The sequence below is a fragment of the Garra rufa genome, chromosome 17 (genome assembly GCF_049309525.1).
Source record: "Garra rufa chromosome 17, GarRuf1.0, whole genome shotgun sequence".
Taxonomy (NCBI): Eukaryota; Metazoa; Chordata; class Actinopteri; order Cypriniformes; family Cyprinidae; genus Garra; species Garra rufa.
In genome coordinates, this window is record NC_133377.1 from 12,245,041 (window position 1) to 12,269,202 (window position 24,162).

General features: G+C 34.8%; 1 protein-coding gene across 1 annotated transcript; it reads right to left on the reverse strand.

Annotated features, from left to right (window-relative positions):
• Positions 1–1,325: 1,325 nt before the first annotated feature.
• Positions 1,326–24,079, reverse strand: rit1 (Ras-like without CAAX 1). The gene is made up of 6 exons (XM_073822085.1): positions 23,943–24,079; positions 20,880–20,969; positions 13,297–13,353; positions 9,690–9,763; positions 8,894–9,085; positions 1,326–2,963 (listed from the first exon to the last, which is right to left on the reverse strand). Exons 2-6 carry the CDS (start codon positions 20,959–20,961, stop codon positions 2,733–2,735), a joined length of 636 nt encoding a protein of 211 aa, XP_073678186.1. The 5' UTR covers positions 20,962–20,969; positions 23,943–24,079; the 3' UTR covers positions 1,326–2,732.
• Between the last annotated feature and the right edge of the window lie 83 nt (positions 24,080–24,162).

Below are 24,162 nucleotides of genomic sequence, written 5' to 3' on the forward strand. Positions count from 1 at the left end.
CAAAAGTCTGAAAAATCTGTGTGAAAAAATAGTTTGATTATTTTGTAAGAGACTAGATTTGTTAACTTTAATATGTAACGTCGACAAAAGTTAAATTACCGTAACTTACTATTAATAAAAACAGCCACCAGGGGTCGCCAAAAATATATCGTATACATTTAATATTACTGATATATTTGTGACCCTGGACCACAAAATCAACTGAAAGCTGAATAAATAAGCTTTCCGTTGATGTATGGTTTGTTAGGACCGATATACAACTATTTTGAAAATCTGAGGTTGCAAAAAAATACTGAGAAAATCACCTTTAAAGTTGTCCAAATGAAGTTCTTAGCAATGCATATTACTAATCAAAAATACGTTTTGATATATTTACAGTAGGAAATGTACAAAATATCTTCATGGAACATGATCTTTACTTAATATCCTAATGATTTTTGGCATAAAAGAAAAAATCTATCATTCTGTATTTTTGTCTATACCTATACTTAAGACTGGTTTTGTGGATCACCAAAGCTTATTTATTCAAATGGTGTGTAAATCTGAATTTCAAAAAAGTGATCCTTATAATTGGTTTTGTGGTCCAGGGTCACAAATATATGTGACCCTGGACCACAAAACCAGTCTTAAGGGTCAGTTTTTAAAAAAACTGAGATTTATACGCCATATCAATAAATAAGCTTTCCACTAATGTATGGTTTGTTAAGATACAACAATATCTGACCGAGATACAACTATTTGAAAAGTCGGAGGTTGCAAAAAATGTAAATACTGAGAAAATCGTCTTTAAAGTTGTCCAAATGAAGTTACTAGAAATGCATATTACAAAATAAAAATTGAGTTTTGATATTTTTACGGTAGGAAATTTACAAAATATCTTCATGGAACATGATCTTAATATCCTAGTGATTTTTGGCAAAAAAGAAAAATCGATCATTTTGACCCATACAATGTATTTTTGCCTATTGCTACAAATATACCCATGATACTTAAGACTGGTTTTGTGGATCAGGGTCACATATACTGAGAAAATCACCTTTAAAGTTGTCCAAATGAAGTTCTTAGCAATGCGTATTATTAATGAAAAATACAATTTTGATATATTTACGGTAGGAAATATCTTTGTGGAACATGATCTTTACTTAATATCCTAATGATTTTTAGCATAAAAAATATATTCAACGTATTTTTGGCTATTGCTACAAACATACCCATGCTACTTAAGACTGGTTTTGTGGTGCATTGTCACATTTAATATTACTGATAAAAACTACTAAATTATCAAGGCTAATAATAATAATCAGACTATGCCATAGATTGGTAAAGTGAATTTTATTTGAGAATCTCTGATGACAATAAATAAAGGAAAATATAGAATCCCATTCTGCTTAAAAAAAAAAAAAATCTAATAATCACAAGAAAAACAATGACATGCATTTGCATGAAATGTCAATATGAACAGGCAAACTGTTCAAATTTGATAAGGAAATCCACATCATAAGCCACATTAAAGTCTTTCATTTCCTGCACACTGACTACAGAAACCACTGGAATAAAAATGACCCTGTGTGAAAAAGGAAACAATTTTGTTTTCCACCATAATCAAGTTGGTCAGTCTATTAATGTGCTTAAAGGTGGACCTGAATATTGCTCAGCAAGATTAAAAAAATTAAAATAAATCATTCATACAGTGTATTTTGCAACGTTCATACAGCTCAGTTTCCATCAAAGACATAGTTGATTGAATCTCATGTGTCCAAGTCATATTTCAGATTAAAATCGATTATATTATATAATAAATTCTATTTTATTTAAGAGGAGTGCATTTTTAGGAGTATTTTTGTATTTTCATAAAACTAACAATAAAGCAACCCCATTCTCATTACTGTGTAATTAAACATATATTATTTAAATTGAAAATACTACTGTATTACAGCAATGTCTAAAATAAAACATCCCATTATGTTTATATTATGTTTATAGTATTTAGAGGGAAATGTGCTTCCAGTTATAATGAAAATATTTAGCAATGCATCCCATCTTATATATTAAATTATTTATAAATGTTGAAATGTGACCCGGACATATTATTCACTTCAAGAAGCTAAAGAACAGCATTGCGAATCAGCTACAGCAAGGGTTTTAAAAATGTGTCTAACAAAAAGGAATGGTTTACAGTACTCATTATACTGGCAGATTAATATTTCTACCATAAACCCTTGGCTATTTACCCACCCTGCAACACATTGCTTTCTTTTATTTCTTTCTTTCTACGCTGCACAACATGCTCTCTGCTCTCTTAAATTCATCTGACCTTCATTTCCAACAAGCAAATCTCCAACCCATGTCTGACATGACCTTAGCTCTCCTCACTTAAAAAAAACACATGTAGCAAATCCTTCAACAATCCCGTCAGTTAAAATATGAGTTTCAACATTCCCCTTGACATTCACCTTCACAAAGTATAATGCTGTGAAACAATAACTACTGTCAAGTTTAATATTTCTTTCTGAATCCCTAACATCAGTAAATCAGCCCACGTCCCAAATGTCGACAGTGAGTGTGTCCTGCACAGTGAGGGTTTAGTCTAACTAAAATGATTGGGAGTGCATCATTGCAAACAATCAAATAGAAACTATAAATACAGTTCTCAGACCATCTGAGGGAGGTGGGACTAATACAGCTGCAGGCGAGAGAACCATTGGTATCCCAACATGCCCTTTGTGCCTCTCTCAGTGCTCAGACTGCTGTTTCTTATGGAAGGGGGCTTTAAGGCGACTCCAGAAGGAATGGCTGCGTCGGGTTTTCCTCTCGCTGCCCCGCACCAACTCGGCCTCGTGTTGGCGGATCTGACGCACCAGTGCAGCAAACACCTCGTCGATGTAATAACGGAACGCAGCAGAGGTCTCAAAAAACGGGCACTGGAACTCCCTCGCCAGCTGTTTGCCCTCCTCTACGGACACCTGTACACGTGGAGACAAAACAAAGTTTCGGTTTCAGTTCAGAATGTGTCTGTGAAGTTTCAGCTCAAAATACCCTACAGATCATTTACAGTGTGGAAAATATTATTTGAGCCCCTGCTGATTTTGTACAAAGAAATGATCAGTCTATAATTTTAATGGTTTATTTGAAAAGCGAGAGACAAAAAACAAAAAAAGTAGAAAAATGCATCTCAAAAAAGTTGAAATGAGTGAAATAAGTATTTGACCTCTTTGCAAAAAGACTTGTTGGCAATCACAGAGGTCAGATGTTTCTTGTAGTTGTCCACCAGGTTTGCACACACCTCATGAGGGATTTTGTCCCACTCCTCTTTGCGAATCCTCTCCAAGTCATTAAAGCTGATTTGCATTTGAGGCTGATGCTTGGCAACTCAAACCTTCAGCTCCCTCCACAGATGTTCTATGGGTTTAAGGTCTAAACACTGGCTAGGCCACTCCAGGACCTTAATGTGCTTCTCCTTGAGCCACTCCTTTGTTGCCTCGGCTGTGTTTTTAGCTCATGTTGGAATACCCATCTAGGACCCATTTTCAATGCACTGGCTGAGGGAAGGAGGTTCTCACCCAAGATTTGATGGTACAGGGTCCCGTCCATCGGCCCTTTGATGCGGTGCAGTTGTCCTGCCCCTTTAGCAGAAAAACACCCCCCAAAGCATAATGTTAGCACCTCCATGTTTGACGGTGGGGATGGTGTTCTTGGGGGTCATAGGCAGCATTCCTCCTCCTCCAAAAATGACGAGTTGAGTTGATGCCAAAGAGCTTGATTTTGGTCTCATCTGACTACAACACTTTCACCCATTTCTTCTCTGAATCATTCGGATGTTCATTGGCAAACTTCAGACGGGCCTGTACATGTGCTTTCTTGAGCAGGTGGACCTTTTGGGTGCTGCAGGATTTCAGTCCTTCCTGGTGTAGTGTGTTACCAATTGTTTTCTTGACGACTATGGTCCCAGCTGCTTTGAGATCATTGACAAGATCCTCCTGTGTAGTTCTGGGCTGATTCCCCACTGTTCTCATGATCATTGAAACTCTAGGTGAGTTTTTAGGTGAGGTGAGATCTTGCATGGAGCCCCAGACCGAGGGAGATTGACAGTTATCTTGTGTTTCTTCTGAATAATCGCACCAACTGTTGTCACCTTCTCACCAAGCTGCTTGGCAATGATCTTGTAGCCCAATTCCAGTCTTGTGTAGGTCTACAATCTTGTCCCTGACATCCTTGGACAGATCTTTGGTCTTGGCCAAGGTGGAGAGTTTGAAATATGATTGATTGATTGCTTCTGTGGACAGGTGTCTTTTATACCGATAACAAGCTGAGATTAGTTCACTTCCTTTGACAGAGTGCCCCTAATACCTGTATAAAAGACATGTGGGAGCCAAAGATCTTGCTGATTGATAGGGGATAAAATACTTATTTCACTCATTTAAATGCAAATAAATTTACAACTTTTTTGAAATGCATTTTTCTGGATCTTTTGTTGTTAGTCTGTCTCTCACTGTTCAAATAAACCTATTAAAATTTTTATAAATCAATCATTTCTTTGTCAGTGGGCAAATGCACAAAATCAGCAGGGGATCAAATATTTTTTTTCCTCTCTGTATTATATAATATTGAAAATGCCCATTTTGAGTGGAAGCAGAAACATGCTGTTTTTATGCATGTTTCTTTAAGTCAGGGTTTGTACAGACACTGTAATATGACATTTTCAGGACTTTCAAGGACTTTTCAAGCACTTTTTTATTTTCAATATACAGGTAACAAGCTGTGATTAGGAGCACTCCCTTTTAGAGGGTTTCAGATCTTTTTTTTCAGTTTTTTTTCTTAAACAGTAGATAACATCAAAACTTTGTGTAATACAAGTCCCTTGATTTCAAATTGAAAAGTGGATCTCGTTGCAAAATACATGTCAACACCCTGACAAAGGCACCCTGTATGGGCTGATATGCATTGGTGTCTTTTTAATATAGCCCTGCCTTGGAATAAAGGCTTTTTTACTTTGCTTACTATATAAGTGCCTGAATGTGGATTTTTCAATTTTTCAATTTTGTTCCCTCTCTGGAGTACCCATGGTTTTGCCTAAGATTTCCTGATGCGCCTCTCCCTAGTCAAGATTTTTCTCTTGATTTAGATCAGGACTTCAAATGACATAATCAAATCATTTGATTTGAATCATTTGATTTATAAAATGATTCACAAACCTGTACCGATCTGAATCAAGTGATTCACGATTAGCAAAGTTCTGATCTAAAGCAAAAATTGGCATTCGCAACCTGTTTGTAGCGCTTCGAAACAGTGAATTATTTTGTGATGCAATGGTTTAACTGATTTGGAATTTCAGAAAGCTTAGTTTCACCCATCACTACATGCTTTTTGTTATTTTGTTACAAGCAAACAAGGTATGATGTTTTTTGAATTGCATGAATTTTGCATGAAAAAATATGTGCTTATTGACAAAAAAGAAGTACCTCTTCAAAAATATTACTATTTTCAAGGGTTTTCCAGGCATCAAATGTCAAAAAGTCCAACTCAAATACTTCAAGCACTTTAAGCACCTTGTACAAACCCTATTAAATGCAAATGAGCTGCTGCTTCCTACCTCTTTTCCCAGAAAAGGGATGTGCCTTTACAGCTCGTAACTCAGATACTCTGATAAAAAAACATGTTTGGTTTTGATTATCATCTCTATTGTGCTGAAATCATGTGTTTAAACCATTTCAGTTTAAACTTCTGATATAAGCACACACATCCGAAGTACGCACACAAAGAAGTGGCTGTTACACAGCATGTGAGTACTAAAAACAAAGTTCTCTTTCATGTCTTATTGCGCTTAAACTGTCAAATAAACCCACGTTTATGTTATGGGTTATGTCTGTGAAGGTAAACCTTTGGAAAAAAATCACGTTTATATTAGATCTGAGTGGCAGCAGCGTAATATACAGTAAATAAATCAACAAATCACTCTCTTGTCTCCTCTGAGGCTGGGACTCTAAATAGTGTTCTGTGCTCGTCTGTGCAGCCAAAGACAGAACAGTTAGCATGCTTTGCTCGAACTTTTGCCATGGTGTTAGAACTGGTACACCATTTTCTGGGTTGTTAAATGCACTGGGGATCCGATTATAATACTTAAACATGGAAAAAGTCAGATTTTAATGATAAGTTATCTTTAAACTAAAGCTTAGATGTCATATATCCCAATGCACAGTGCATCGTAAGAAGCTAAGAATATGTAGCACAAATGTGAATGTGAACAGACTGGGACATCTTTCAAAATCATGCATACGGCCAATGATAACCTTTGCAAGAGAGGTTATCAAGAAGCCTACGGTGACTCTTTAGAAGTTATAGATTTCCATGACAGAGATGAGAAACTGTCTGGCTGGTACTTGAGATTGAAGAGCTCTTGATATCTTGGCAAGAGTTTGCCCAAAGGCATGTGAAGCCCGGGAAGATCCTGTTCTTCTCAGACGGTACAATGCTAGACTCTTTGTTGGTGCGTATCAAACAGAGCACATCACAATGAGACATCAGCCCTACAGTGAAGCATGGAGGTGTCAGCACTGTGCATTAGGGATTCATCCCTGTGGCAGGAAATGGAGACATCATAAAGACAGAAGGAAAATGGTTGGAGATGAGAACAGAAAAATGGCCCTCAGGGCAATTACTTTGAAAAATGACCTGAAATCAAACAGGTTAAAGTTCTTGTCAAAATCCAAAACCATGAACCACAAAGAAACATGTGACACTGCTATTAAACTCTGCAGGATGATGTATTTTTGTAGGCCAAAACCCAGAAACGAGACGTATTTTAGCACTTCTGGTTTCATTGTTCTGAAGACAATGGGTTTTTTGAATACGTTTTTTGGATAAGTGCCTGTAATAAGGTTTGTAGTTCACACAAGCTCAATATATTTTTACGTTTTATTCCATAACAAAATACATAAGTAAAGATTTAATTAACAAGTGTCTTAATGTAACTACAGAGATTGTGGATATTAAACCTCATCACACTGAACCGATAAACTTATCTACTCACTAGATGATTTAAAGGATTAACTAATTTCCAAAATAAAAGTTTTCTGATAATTTACTCACCCCCATGTCATCCAAAATGTTCATGTCTTTTTTCTTCGGCTGAAAAGAAATTAAGGTCTTTGAGGAAAACATTTCAGGATTACTCTCCATATAGTGGACTTCAATGGTGCCCCGAGTTTGAACTTCCAAAATGCAGTTTAAATGCAGCTTCAAAGAGCTCTAAATGATCCCAGCCGAGAAAGAAGGGTCATATTTAGTGAAACGATCGGTTATAACCTGAATACATTTACAACTTATGTACTTTTCGATCTCAAACGCTCATCTTGGCAAGCTAGACAAGACAAGCATTTGAGGTTAAAAAGTATATAAATTGTAATTAAATGCATTTAATTGTATTTAAACTGCATTTTGGAAGTTCAAACTCAGGGGCAACATAGAAGTCAATTATATGGAGAAAAATCCTGATATGTTTTACTCAAAAAACATAATTTCCTTACAACTGAAGAAAGAAAGACATGAACATCTTGTATGACAAGGGGTGAGTACATTATCTGTAAATTTTTATTCTGAAAGTGAACTACTCCTTTAAGAGGTTTTGTGAATACAGGCCCAAATTTAAATTTTTTGGGTGAACTATCCCTTTAAGAGCGGATGTGGCCATTTGTAAACTTTATGGTTCTGGGCCCGTATTTACAAAACATTTTATCTTAGCACTAAGAGTCCTGCTAAATAGCAGTAAAAGTTATTAGTTAAGAGTTTTCTCTTAAAACCTATTAACAAAGCTGCTGAGACAAACTTTTACTAAGGAACAGAGAGAAGTCTTAAGCTAAGAGTAAGGGCGGGGTTGACCTTGTTGCTATGGATGATGCCAGCATGCTAATTAACTATGCACACAGTGATTGGATAATAGGGGTCAGAGATTTGTTCACAGAAATATTGTAGAGCGCAGTTTTTTTTTTTAATGTTGCCACATTCAAATAAAGATTTTAAAATGCAGACTAAGTGTCACTAATTAAACAAGTATGTGTTCAGTTGATTGTCAGTCTTTTACATGTGTGCATCTCATAAAAAATTAGCTGATATGCATATAAACAGCCTTTTTATTAACAAAATATAATAATCATGGCTTATAGTAAGACATGCAAACTTAAAAGAATTCCAAACTGAATGCAAGAACAGTTACTTCTTGCCCAACTTGTTAATGAAAACAAGGATAAAATTTGGAGCAAAAAAGTTGCATGGGAAAACGTGTGCAAACAAATGCAGTGTTTTTAAAAAGTTTAAGTTCTGAGGCAGATTGCCAGCAACAGCCATTTTGGGATAGTTGGGATTTGGTCTTAGTGACTTAGGAGTCCTCTTCACTACTCCTAATGTTTCACAGATTTAGGAGCTAGTTTTAGCGCTAAAATGCTTTGTGAATTATTCTTACAGCAAAAATCTAGGAGTCCTAAATTTAGGACTGAAACGCCCATTATTTTAAAGATTTGCTCCTAAATCGGCAAGTTATAAGCTACTTTTAGCCTTAAGATGTTTTGTGAATACGGGCCCTGGTTTCCAGTCTCATCCGCGTCCAGCTATTTTTAGCTGTATAAAACAACTTGTTTTGCTGCTTGATATTGTAGATTGGTGTCTTACCATATTATTTTAATGTATTATCTTAATTATGAACACACTCTTTTACCATTTACTGCATGTTGTCATTCTTCTCGTTATTTCCCAAAAGCGGATAATCAACTATACATCTAAGAAGAATAAGATGGATAGCTTAAAGTACTTTGAATCAATCATTTCATAACATAATTCAATATTATGCAATACAGTCTGGTGGTGGGGGGAGGTACAGGGGGTTTCAGGTAAAGTATCCCACCTGTCTGAGATGGACCAGGTCAGACTTGTTTCCCACCAGTACGACAGGGGTGTCGACAGTGCGTCGCACACGGTAGATCAGCTGCTTGAAGTGGCGAGCCTCCTGGAAACTGCGGCGGTCCGTGATGGAGTATGAGATGATGAAACCTTCTCCCGCTCGCATGTACTGATCACGCATGGCTGTGAACTCCGCCTGGTTGAAAACGAAGACATCTTCACTTTTGTACATATCATGTAAAATTATTTGAATTTAATCAGCTTTACATGGCCATGACAGGAGCTGAACGATTAGATATATGACTAAGCAATAAAACTATATTGTCAAGATACGGATTTTCTATAGAAAATATTTTAGATTAAATCCAAAGAGTTTTTCTGACCCTGCATAGACAGCAACACAACTGACACGTTCAAGGCCCAAAAAGGTAGTAAGGCCACAGATGCTCTCAAATGAACCCTAAACTCTACATTTTTATACTGTAGGCGAAACTCGTGATGAGATGACTAATGTATTTTATAACATCGCTGAGTGATCCAATGACGAAAAATGCTGAATCAGATGGAGAAACATAGTGCCTGTTGTGTGTTTGCATGTCTTGTGAGGTGACAACCGCAAAGACAGACACAGAAAAAGGGAAGTGAGACAATTTGGTTAAAGGAGAATAACCTTCTTATAGTCTTTGAAAAGAAGTGTTAAGTTGAGCACCACAGTTTACATAAACAGGTTTTCTGCACTTCACTGTTTCTTGTTTTGTTTTCCATGTGCCCATCTTTATCACACCACCTCTCCCGCCTACCTGTCCTGCTGTGTCCAAGATGTCCAGGTTTGCTGGCTCATCATCTATGCGGATCTGTGTTTTATAGGCATCCTCTGAGAACAGAAAAATACATGCATGAAGATCGATGAGAGATCACAACAATATTAAACATTCAACAGGAAAAAATAAATAAAATGGAAAAGACATCTGCATTTTATTTAGGAATACATTTAGTAAAGACAGAACATGCACTACCATTCAAAAGTTTTTTGAAGGATGCATTAAATTAATCAAAGGTAAAGACAATAAAGATGCTACATATTTATAATCTTACAAAAAATCTATTACATAGAAATGCTGTTCTTGTTAACTTTCTATTCATCAAACAATTCCAAGTTTCCACAAAAAGTAGCAGTTTTCCACATTGATAATGAGAATCAGAAATGTTTCTTAAGCAGCAAATCAGCATATTATAATGATTTTATTTAAATTCATTTGAAGGGATAGTTCACCCAAAAATGGAAATTCTGTCATCATTTACTCACACTTGCCTTGCCTTAATTTCTTCTGTTGAGCACAAAAAATATACATTGAAGAATGTTGGTAACCAAACCAGTTCCTGGTAACCACTGACTTCCATAATATTTCATAACCCATTCTATTTAAAGTTAATGGCTATTAGCAACTGCTTGGTTACCAACATATGCCAAAATATCTTCTTTTGTGTGCAACCGAAGATTTGAAAAAACTAAAGGGTGAGTAAATGATGTCAGGATTTTTGGGTGAACTATCCCTTAAAATATTTTCCTTTCTTCAACTCAAATTTAAATTCATAATTTCTTCAAATTTAAATTTTTGGATGACCTATTCCTTTATTGTGAAAACAGTCATTCTTTTGGTAATCTAATGATATCTCTTTAAGGACTTTTTGCATTGTGCCATTATTTTCTATTCTATTTTACTCAAATAAAATTCTATTTTCTATTCTATTCTATTTTAATCAAATGCCTTGGTCAGCATTAGACACTTCATTTAAAAAAAACATTAAAATATCTGATGAGACAGACACAACACCTGACAGATTTAAGAAAAATATATGATAAATATATTTAAGTAATTAAATAAATAGATAAATAAAGCATGTAAAAATAACACAATTTACATAATAAATATTTATGACAAATTATTACTAGGGATGCACCGATCCGAATCGGCCGATAATGCTTGCGCGTTTTGTCAGTAAAGCCGGTTCTGTAATCAGCGGTAAATGCCATCAGGTGCGTGATTTCACGTTGAGCCGTATATATTACACACAGCCGTTGTTTACCGACGAGCTGCGCATAGCAATGTTCATTATCAGTGTGAATGTGCGCAGCTCGTCAGTGAACAACGGCTGTGTGTAGTATATACGGCTCAACGTGAAATCACGCACCTGATGGCATTTACCGCTGATTACAGAACCGGCTTTACTGACAAAACGCGCAAGTGATCGGCCGATACGGATCGGTGCATCCCTAATTATTACATAAACACAAACTATTAGATAATATAATTAGATATTGTTTTTAGACAATCATTAGATAATATTGTTAGATTAGATAAATGAAACAAATTATTACATAATAAAAATACATTTGACATAAACTCAAAGTGTCATTTCTGTGCCACTACCACTACACAAAGGAATAGTTTATATCCAGAAATGAAAATTCGATAAAAAAAATGTACTCTCACGCCATCCAAAATGTAGATGAGTTTGTTTCTTCATCAGAACAGATTTGGAGAAATGTAGCATAACATTACTTGCTCACCAGTGGATGCTCTGCAGTGAATGGGTGCCGTCAGAATGTGAGTCCAAAAATGATAAAAAAAAAAAAAAAAAAATCACAATAATACACAAGTAATCCACACCACTCCAGTCCATCAATTAACATCATGTGAAGCTAAAAGATGCGTGTTTGTAAGAAAACAAAATCTTTACACCATCACTACACTGTAAAAAGTTTTCACCAGCTTCAACTTAAAAACTTAAGATTAGCAGTTGCCTTAAGATTTTAAGTTAAATCAACTTTTTAAATTTACAAGTTATATCAACTCATTTTTACTGTAATAAATTAAAATGACTTGTAGTTTTAAGCTGATTTAACTTAAAAACTTAAGGCAGCTGCTGAACTTAGGTTTTTAAATTGAATCTGGTGAAATCTTTTTACAGTGTGGCCAAAGTATAAGTCCATAATCTATAACACTTCCTCCAGCGAAAAAGTCCTGTTGTCTCCTGTTGTCCTTTCACATCAAAATCCACCAACATATTTGTTTTAAACTGTATTTTCTTGTAAACATTGCTTGATCTGTACATATTTCTTTCCTGATTTAGACACAATTTTTTTTTCACTGGAGAAATTCACTCATATTTTAGCCCCAGGTAGAAATACCTTAATGATGGATATGTTTCTTACAAACAAACAGCTTTTCACTTTACAAGATGTTAATCGATGGACTGGAGTGGTGTGGTTTATTTGTAGATTTTGTGGTTCAGCTGTTTGGACTTTCATTCTGACGGCACCCATTCACTGCAGGGGATTCACTGGTGGCCGATATATCAAATTAACCGATAGTTTTTAATCGGTTATCGGTTTTGTAATATTGGATTCACCGATAACCATTTTCTAAGTGTTTTGAGAATTGTACTTTTTCAAGACCACTGGCATTGAGAAATGCAATAATGTACAATGTTTTGTTTATTATATTCCAATATTCCAGAGAATATTATTCAAGGAATTAACATTATCCAGTGAAGTATTCTTCACTCTTTATATTAAACAGCTTATAAACCTACCTAAACTGTAGTTTAAAATGAAGTTGATATCAAAATAGTAGACATTCCACATTTATTTTGCCTGTTGGTGTTGCAGCTGATGCGTTTTATAAATAAAATGTTTTTATTTTTGTAATATGAAGATTCAATTTAAAGGGGTCATATGATGTGGTTCCTTGTTGTCCTTTGTCTTTGGAGTATTACAAGCTGTTCGTGCATAGATCTGTAAAGTTGCAAAGCGTAAAGTCTCAAAGCCAAAGAGATATTTATTGTAAAAGTGAAGACTCAACTCGACGCAATGCGTAAAAAGACCATATGAGTCATTATAATCAGTAGTTATGTCCCCACTGAATGCAACAAATGACTTGTTTATAACAGGTTTTTGTTAACCTGAATGTAAGGGGCATAACATTTCTATCACACACTTGAGGGATTCGGCCAATCACAATGCACCGGATAGCTGGCCAATCAGAGAACACCTTGGTTTCCATCAACATTAAATATTGTAAAAATTGAAGCGTTTCAGAAAGGCGGGGGCAGAGAGGAGCAACAATAATGTACAGTATGTGGAAAATAGTATGTTTTTTTTAACCTCAAACTGCATAAACACATTGCATTACAACAAATACACAAAATAATACTCTTTTTAGCAACATCATATGACCCCTTTAACATCAATTTTTTAAGATGACCGAAAGTAGGAAAAATCAAAGTGAAGTATGGACTTGCTTCGCTTAGTCATTTATTTACTATATATGCAAATAATCGGTAGAGGTATTGGTTATAAAAAAATTAATATTGGTTGATCACTAATGTTAATAATTTTCTTACCGATAGTAGGGTCATGATCCTCTGGAAATCTGTGACTTATAAACTGCATGATGATGGCTACGAGACAGAGAGAAAAAGACAAGCAGAGTTACATAATTGTGGTACCATGAAATTCAATGAGAAGAATGTAAACATCTTTGATGTGGAGCAAACACACCCTGCTGTCAGCATGTATTTGCTCTGTATGCGCTCTCTGCTCTGTTCCCATGGAGACAGCGATATAAAGAGAGAGTATCAGTCACCCTAAAGAACCTTCTGCAGTGCACTCTCAAACAATGAGATCCTCACCAGGTGACCTCAGCTCATCTCCTAGGCAACAGACTCCTGAAGGGGAAGGAAGTTGCTAGGCACCTGCGCCTTCATAACGACCAGACTGAAGCACTGAGCCAACACCCACACTTTTATTGTCTGCCTGCCTGAGACTGTACGTCTGACCACGAGAATGGGCTACTGGGAAAGAAAACCACTGGACGAGCATGACGAAACCAGGGATCTATTGCAAAAATGTATTTCATGCTGAAATCAAAGGACGGATGTTTTTAGATTTAAATTTTAGTAGAAGAAAGGGAAGTCTATTTAAAGGGATAGTTCAACCAAAAATGGAAATTCTGTCATCATTCATTTTGTCATCTTTCGCATCTGATTCGCTAATAGTGTCAAAAACACACAAGGATTACATATAAACACAGTTAGCTATGTCTAAAGTGAAAGTAAACAGTTGCGAGAAAAATGCGTGGATGCTTGCCTGTATATTAGATGCATGCAGCTCTTAAAGCGACAGAACTAAACATGCTGCCGATTGTCATTAAAGGGACAGTGCACCCAAAAATTTAGTCACTCACGTGTTGTCCCAAATCTCTATTAATTTTTTTTCTTGTGCTAAACACAAGAATATATTTTGAAGAATGTGGATAACAGTAGCACTTAGATAGTGGTAAAAAAATAAATAAAATACTATGGAAGTAACTGGGGGCCAGCAACTGTTTGGTTGCCCACATTCTTCAAAATTATTTTATGTTCCACATGTTTTAAGCTTAAAACAAAAACAAAAAAACCTTGAGAGTGAGTAAATGATGACAGAATTGTCATTTTTGGGTGATGGTACGCTAATAAAACACAAAGGAAAATCACTCACTGCTCTTGACTGAAGAACTTTCATTGCTTTAAGAGTCAATGTATAATTTATGTATATAGTGTTTTATTTTTATATTTGTTAATTCAATTTCTTGAATGCTACTAATAAATACTCCTACTGTACCTGAAACTTTAAGTATTTGTAACATGTGACCTATCTTTGTTCTTATTTTTTAATAACAAAGATAAAATAATGACAAAAAATGTTATGTTCGCTCACTTTGGCCTAGAAATCTGCCATTCTTTTTATTTTATATTTTGTTAACTTGGGGTTTTGGTTTTAAAATAGAGAAATTAGCTTGGCTGTACTGCTCAGACAGCTTGTAAAATAGTAAAACCAACATGAGAAAGAATCGTGATAAAATCATGAATCGTGATATTTATGAAAAAAATTGTGATATGATAATCTTGCCGTATCGCCATGATTTTAATAATATACCCTGTTGTTTAAAAGTTTGGGATCAGTAAAATAAAAGCGAGCATGTGCAATAAACAAAACTCTGGTGTTTCAGCGATGACTCATCTTAATGCATCTGATTGGCTATTGCATTTATAAACTCAACAGAATCAGAAAAATAAATATGCAGCATGAGCTGATCACCACTTTTCATTTCATTTTCACTTACTTTCACTTATACTGATGCTCAAAAGTTTGGGATCAGTAAGACTTGTAATGTTTTAAAAAAAAAGTCTCTTATGCTCATCGAGGCTGCATTTATTTGATAAAAATACATTTAAAATATATTTAAAGGGATAGTTCATTTACTCATCCTCAAGGATTTCAAGTCCTGCATGACAAAATAATTTTTCTGTTTTGATATATTTTAAAATATAATTTATTCCTGTAATGCAAAGCTGAATTTTCAGCATCATCACTTCAGTCTTAAGTGTAACATGATCCTTCAGAAATCATTCTAATATGCTTATTTCTTATTTTGTTATCAGTGTTAGAAACAGTTGTGCTGCTTATATTTTTTAGGACCTGTGATACTTTTTTTAGGATTCTTTGATGGATAAAAATTTAAAAAGAACAGTCAAAATATAAATCTATTCTAACAATATAAGTCTTTGCTATCACATTTTCTCAATGTAATCTTTGCTGAATAATAGTATTACTTTCTTTCAAAAAAAGAAATAATAAAAATGTACTGACCACAAACTTTTAAATAATAGTTTATATTGTTACAAAAGTTTTGATTTATTTACACAAAGAAAAGAAACCTGAAAAAAGTATCACAGGTTCCAACTAAGCACTAAGCAGCACAGCTGTTTTCAACATTGATAATAATTCAAGATTAAAGATTGGAGTAATGATGCTGAAAATTTAGCTTTGCATCACAGAAATAAATGAGATTTTAAAAAATATTCACATACAAAACAGTTATTTTACACTGTAATAATATTTCACAATATTACAGTTTTTCTGGATTTTTGATCAAATAAATGCAGCCTTGATGAGCAGAAGAAACTTCTTTAAAAACATGAAAAATTTTACTAATCCCAAACTTTTGAACAGCAGTGTATGTTTTTTTTTTTGTTTTTTTTCATATGATTGAAAGTCAATAGCTAGCAGCAACTGTTTGGTCACCAGCATTCTTCAAAACATCTTATCTTGTGTTCAACATAAGGTTAGAAAAAACCTGCGTAAATGATGACAGACTTTTCATTTTTGGGTGAACTATCCCTTTAAGCACTTTGTGCATTTTGCCATTATGTTCAGTTGTTTTAGAGCATATTTAACCACCACATATTCATGGACAAATGGATACTGAATTACATTTGTCCATTAATGCTTTTTTTCCTTCATCACAGGCCAAATTTAGCCCACAGCCCTGTTTTGGGTTCTCTTGAAGCAGACAGCGAAGCATTTATGCTTTTAAGAGCCTCTAAAAGGTTACAAGAAAAACATCAAGTCAATAGTCAGTATAATGGATATTTGAGATTAAGGGTGCTTTCAAATAAAAGTTTGAAAATACGATTTTTAATTTTCCTGAATGTTAATGTTTCTAGTCATAGGTATTAGGTTTTGTTCCCTTCATGAAAACAAAAAAAAATATTATTTTAGAAGGCGCAGAATTTCCTCTCTTTCTACAACCAAACTTTCACTTCTTGCCTATTATTTGCTCTTTGGAGGATTTAAGCATTATGAAGTGACTTTCTAGCAGCTCCCTCACTTTTCAAAATCTCACTTTTGGAAAATCTGACTTTTCAACAATCATATTTTCGTTAATACTTTCTGAAAACTGCTTTCTCTTACTTAGAACGACTGTCAAAATGACTTGACTTCGACTTAAGATCTAATGACTTGAGTTAACTGTAATTAGATTAGTTAAAAAAATAAATAAATCATTGCAACCAGTGGCAGAAAGTTTGGGATCAGTAAGACTAAAGAAGTCTCTTATGCTCATCAAGCCTGCAACTATTTGATCAAAAATACAGAAAAAAACTGTAATATTGCTAAATGTTATTACAATATAAAATAATGTTTTTTTTATTTATTTTAATATACTTAAAAATATAATTTATTCCTGTGATGCAAAGCTGAATTTTCATCATCTGAAAAAAAAAAACTTGATTAACACTGCAAGTAAACCTCAAGGAACATCCATAAAAAAATCCATGTCATGACTTTTTTTTTTTTTTCAATTTTTATTTAATATATTTAAAATATGATTATTTTAAATGCATTAACTAATAGTGCTGGGCGACGATTAATCACGATTAATCACATCCAAGTAAAAGTTTTTGTACATAATATGTGTGTTAATACTGTGTATATTTATTATGTATATATAAATGCACACACACACATGCATGTATATATATTTAAGGAATATATATACATACATGTAAATATTTTTAAAACATATACTTTATGTGTGTGTGTCTTTATATATACAAAATAAATATACACAGTACACACACATAAATTATATAAACAAAAACTTGTATTTTGGATGCTATTAATCGTGAATAATCGTTGCCCAGCACTAAAGAAAGATCATTTCTGAGGTAAAAATAAATAAGGTTGAGACAAAAATAAAATATACTTGTTTCCATTTGGTACTGTGACTTGACTTTTACTTGACTTGCTTGGCTTGTGTGCACTGAGACTTGTCTTGCTTAATATTGGATGACAGGGACTTGAAACTTCCTTGAGACTTCAACATGTGTGACTTACCCCCACCACAGACATTTATACAGTTAAGCCCAAAACTATTCATACCCCTGGCAAATTCTGACTTAAACTTACTTTTATTCAACCAGCAAGTTTTTTTTTTTTTTTGAAATGACACAGACATCCCCCAGAAGATAAGACGATGTACAAGTGCAATGTACAAAACATTATGCAAACGCTTCCTATAATTGCTGACTAGCTTTTTGCATGTCTCCACTGGTATTTTTGCCCATTCATCTTTAGCGATGAGCTCCAACTCTTTCAGATGGAGGGTCTCCTTTCCATCACCCTGAGCTTTAGCTCCCTCCACAGATTCTCAATTGGATTTAAGTCAGGACTCTGGCTGGGCCACTGCAAAACGTTTTTGTCTGCTAACCATTTCTTCACCACTTTTACGGTGTGTTTTGGGTCGTGCTGAAATGTCCACTGGTGCCCAAGGCCAAGTTTCTCTGCAGACTGCCTGATGTTGTTGTTGAGAATTTTGATGTATTGCTCCTTTTTCATGGTGCCGTTTACTTTGGAACCCAGTGGTGTGCAGTGTCTGTTGGAATGTCTGCCTTGAGATGATGCCACCAGCAGAGCCCAGATTCATCAGGATGGCCTTGGTGGTGATCCTTGGATTCTTTTTTACCTCTCTCACTATCCTCACTATCGTGGTTTCCGACCACGTCCTCTGAGATTTTTCACAGTGCGGAACGTCTTGTATTTTTTAATAATACTTTGCACTGTAGCCACTGGAACTTCAAAACATTTAGATATGGTCTTATAGCCCTTTCCTGACTTGTGAGCAGCCACAATGTGCAGCCGCAGGTCCTCAGTGAGCTCTAGGGCTGCAACTAATGATTATTTTGATAATCGATTAGTTCGCCGATTAATTTTTCGATTAATCGATTCGTGGCTTAAAAATTCCAATTATTTATTTATTTTTTAAATCACACTATTCCACATTCTGAATGCTATGAAAACACAGTGCTTAACCATTTACAACAATTCACCTGTTGTAATAAAGAGAAAGGACAAATATCTGAAGAAAAACACACTAACAAGCATAAAATACAGTGTTTCTGCTATTTATTCTGCCGTGGCGGTGTTTAGTGTCCCACCAACAGCAGCGAGCGCAAGAGTTCCGCGTTCAAATGCACGCAGTAAGCTGAAGCTGGCCCAAAGCCCCAGCTAAAGTACTTAGGCCTACCATGAATGTGGAGGGGAAAAGTAAGGAGATATTCATATTATTTATTAATAAACTAGTATTTTCTGAGTGCATCTTTATGGATTAGGCCTATAGCTAATAAAAGAGTTTTGTTTTCGATTTGAATTATTTCGTTTTATAGTAGTGAAGTAATAATTTAAAGTACATTTATTACTCTTACATTTATGAGCAAAAATGAAGTTTCACGTAGCACTTGCACCTCCATGTCCTGCAAAGCTTTCAATCTCCGCACAAACTATTGGATATGCGCCTATTAGTAGCCTACACATTTATCTAGGTTAAACTATTAAACTAATATTGTGATATGCTTAATTTTTTTTTTTTTTTTTTTTTTTTTTTAATCTAAGGATTTTAATTTAAATCGTGATGATTTGAGAAGGCTAAACTGATCTATCTGCCGCCGGCCGCTTTGTCGTTACTTTAAAAAACAAAAACTTGAATTTCACAAAAAAAAACATGTTCCAAATATATTTCTAAATTAACTTTATAAACTAAAGAAACGAAAATAAATGTAATTACTTTGCTATTAAAAACAGCAGCTGCACAATGGGGAAGAGAAAGAGAACTCGGCCAGTAATTCTGATGAGCTGTAAAGTTAGAGGTTGTAGGAATTTTTGCAACGAATGTTTGTTTAATAGCCTATTTAACACTTATTTAGCCTACTTTCTTATTTAAATGTATTATTTCGTTGATTTATTTTAGTGTTTTGTAGACAGCTTGTTCACCGACAGAAATTGCAAAACACACACGTTCGTGAATAATGTTTAAGCCTCATTTATTTATATATAAAACACCGCACCACCGGCGGTGGTTAAAATCTGCCACCGTCACAGCCCTACTGTTCATACCCTCCATAAATACGCGCACTACATGTTGTATTTAAATCTAAATTTAACATTCAACGACAGATGTTTCAGCACAATGAATGTTTTTGCGCTGAGTTGAGTATCAATTGTCTCCCTTTCTGTGTTCTGTGTTCCGGCTGTCTGACGCTCATTCAGTAAAGATTTAAACTTACAGACTGCCAGAATGGATTTTTAAATGGAAAATCTCAAGTGAATTTGTGACATTTACAGATAAGGATATGACCGCAAACTGAAAGTTTTCATGCTGAGGACGCAAACGGATCTCAAAGCGCCTCACAGGGCAAGCCATCACTCTATTAGTTTTAAATAAGGAATTCTCATGTTTTGAGCAGCTTGGATCACGTAACTCTCCTGCAGCATCTCAGTCTGTTTCCTCCACTATTTTTTAGATGCATTTTGTCTATAGAAATGCGTCATTCAGTGCTGTTATTTGACGTGATCCTCTGAAGTTGTACGTGCACTGTGGGCGGACCCGATTCATCGATAATGAGAATCGTTGTCGACAAATTTCATTATCGATAATAATCGATTTTATCGATTAGTTGTTGCAGCCCTAGTGAGCTCCTTTGTCTTAGCCATGACTGTCCACAAACCAACAGCAGAGAGCTTGTTTTTCACCTGTTGAGTCGATTAAAACAGCTGTTCCCAATGAATCAGGGTAATTAGGATGCTTTAGAACAGCTTGGACTATTTGAAATGGTATAGAACTTTGGATTTTCCCATAGACTGTGACCGTTTGCAAAGGGTATGAATAATTTTGGACATGCCTCTTTTTGTTCAAATGTAAATAAAAGCTGAATTTTTTTTTTCCCCACAATGATGCCTCTTGCACTGTACATCGTCTTATTATCTTTTGGAAGAAGCCTATGTCATTTCCGGTCAAAAAAAAAAAACTTGCTGGTTGAATAAAAGTAACCAAGTCAGAATTTGCCAGGGGTATGAATAATTTTGGGTTTGACAGTATCTCCTACAGTCACAAGAATGAAAATTTACCCTATCTATTTAGCAAATGCATGTTATACCATCCATATAATGTCTAGGTTAAAACCTTGCAGTGATCAATCAAAATGAAATAATTCGATCTTCTGTGTGACAATGACAGATGCTGACTAGGGAATGGGAAAAAATAAAACCAAGAAAGCAACATCAACAGCAGAGAGAACTGACAGAGAAAGGATTGAACTACGTTACTCACCACTTTTGCCCACGCCCCCCTCTCCTAACATCACCAATTTGTACTCGCGGGAGTGACCCCCTGTGCTCCGCGAGGACTCCATCCAAATAACTGAAATGCACACCACACAAAACACAAGCTTAAAAGTTTAATTTAAAGAATGCTTGACAGAACGAAAGACAGACTGATGGATGGACAAGATAGATAGATAGACATTACTAGATGGTTGCTAGGATTTTCTGAGTGGTTGCTAGACAGCTGTTAACATAGATAAAAGTTCTAGTAGGAGTTGGACTCTTTGTCAGGCCATCATAATAAACAATGAAACACTGAGCGTCTGATTCCACAGCTGCACTGCTGCATGAATGCGGGCCTGTAGCGAAACATGCCAGTATGTAACTGACTGCACCCAGAAAAAAACAGCACTTGTCGAGGCTGCATTTGACACCAGAGCTTCAGTTTGATGGAGAAGAGGAAGTGAGTCATTCTGTCGAGCTATTCATGTGACAAAGTGAAGCATCCAAGGGGTGGGTGTTACATTAACCACGGTCAATAACAGATTATCTGCCAGCATACCCCTGTCTGATGTATTTTTCCATTGTCATTGACAGTGATGCTGCATTCGTTACTTCAGAGTAGCCCATCTACGTGATTTTCAGTGGAAATAATATTAGACAGTGAAACAGCACTGCTTGAGTAGTTTTTTTAGTTTTGAGTAGCTCTGTTTCATTGTGGGTCTTGTATATGTGTCTTTTGTGCAGCATATTGTGTTTACAGTTGAAGTCAAAAGTTTACATACACCTTGCAGGATCTGAAAAATGCTAATTATTTGATCAAAATAAGAGAGATCATACAAAATGCATGTTATTTTTTATTTAGTACTGACTTGAATAAGATAAAATAAGAATAAATTTCACATAAAAAGATGTTTACATATAGTCCACAAGAGAAAATAAATGACCCTGTTCAAAAGTTTACATATATTTGATTCTTAATACTATGTTGGTACTTGAATTATCCACAGCTGTTTTTTGTTTAGTGATAGTTGTTCATGAGTCCCTTGTTTGTACAGAACAGTTAAACTGCCTGCTGTTCTTCAGAAAAGTCCTTTAGGTCCCACAGATTCTTTGGTTTTTTAGTATTTTTATGTATTTGAACCTTTTCCATCAATGACTGAATGGTTTTGAGATTCATCTGGGGGACTCATATGAAACTATTACAGAAGGTTCAAATGAATACTAATGCTCCAGAAGGAAAAAAGAGGCATTAAGAGCCTACTAGAAAGACAAGCTGTTGATATTATGCCTCCTAAATTGATCTGATTGCTTTGTTGCTTGGGGGACGTTCAATGAGACCCTTCAAAATACAAGAGAACAGAATGAAGATGTGTACATTGTTCTTATTTCTGTCCTTCAGAAGCTACAGAAGATACTTACATGTTCCCCTGAAGACAAAATAAGTTAAATTTGCCCTGATCAAAAAGTTTTCACCCTCAGCTCTTAATGCATGATCATCAAAAAATAAAAATAAATTAAAAATCTAAAACTTTTGAACATGTTCATTTTTATAAATTCAATTATTATTTTCTCTTGTGGACTATATGAAAACATATTTTATGTGAAATATCTTATTCAGGACAGTACTAAGTAAAAAAAAACATGCATTTTTTATGATACCTCTTATTTTGGTAAAATAATTAACATTTTGCAGATTCTGCAGGGTGTATGTAAATGTTTGACTTCAACTGTACGTTTATTATTTTATTAGTAAAATTAATTTAGATTATTTGCATTTTTGTGTCTTTATCATAATTGGTTGTTATCATTTATGGGACACCGGTAGAAAATATTATTCACCAAAAAAAAAAACACTTTTGAGCAGCTCTCATGGTGTCCACAGTTAGTTAGTTTGTAATAAATGACTTGGCAATTTATTATTAAATAAATACCAAAGGGCTTAAATTATTCAAGCTGACAGAATTATTATAAAATGTTATAAAATTATTATAAATGTAAATTACTGTCACTTTACAAAGTCATTAAAACAACAGCACATACAAGTTTTAGACAATTTATTCCAATTATTTCCATACTTTAATTTCATGCTTATTGATATAAAACTACAAAAACATGCTTTAAACTGTAATAAAATTATGTTGCAAAAACTACAAGGTTACAAAAATTATAACTGTAAAATTATAATGAATAGAAATTAAAGCAGCTAATAAAAAATATATTTTGACCTCCTGAGCTTCATAATAAATTTTTACCAAAGGCTAAGCATGTCCTTTTATTATAAGTTAAGCATTTCAAAGTACTGCAAAATCAATTAATATCGGCTCTTTTTCAAACAGTGTCCAACACATATTTTAGACAATTTATTGTTTAGCCTATATATAATTCGATTTGCCAAGTCACACTTTAGTTTAACAATAACTGTAGTTACTGTGGTATGTTGGCGGAAACTATGGTTACTATGGTACGTTCAAAAGTGAATTCGTTTAATTTTAAGGCCTTTTGTCATTGAGTGGCAACTGCACATCGAAACCACTGTGTCGAAAAGGAAAACTTGCATGACCACAAAAAAGTATTTTAAACCACCCAAAGATGAATAGATGTGCATTATTATTTCATAAACGAGTTTGAAATGAACAGACCGACAGAGCTAGATTAACTGCTATGAAATCATAGTTTGTGATATTAATAGACTGAACGCGTCGACGACAGAAAGCGAGTTAACCTCTGAGAATACATTAAGTACAGTACATAGGCTACATGTATTTAACCAAATTCATTAGTTATATTTAAAAAGTGTATTTCATAACCTCTTAGTGATCACCAACCCTGCGAAAGTTTTAAGACTCTTCTGAAGTTGTTGAACTGCCCACAAAAGTATCGATGTGAATGAGTAAACTTGTTTACAAAGCGACAGAGTTGCATTAAAACAAACACTCGAGTCGATAAAATAAAACAAACTAGTGAAACACAGTACTCGCCGTCGTTACAGTCATTACGCTTCAAAAAGTGTGATTCTGTACATAATAAAACTATGTTTAGAAGCCGAATGAGTTACTTTGTGGCTTACCTGTGTCACAGGATCGCTGTCTCCATTGGGACTTTTGTATCGATGCAAATGATGTTTAAATATTTGATGTTAGAAAATTCCTGCCATACAATTCTCACTGTAAACATACAAAGCCATGGATGACCGGAGCATCGCGCGCACGGGTCCTAAAGCCCGCAGGGTTACCATTCATCCGATTGAGAAACTGTAACCCTTGTGATATGTTACCATGGGAACGTAA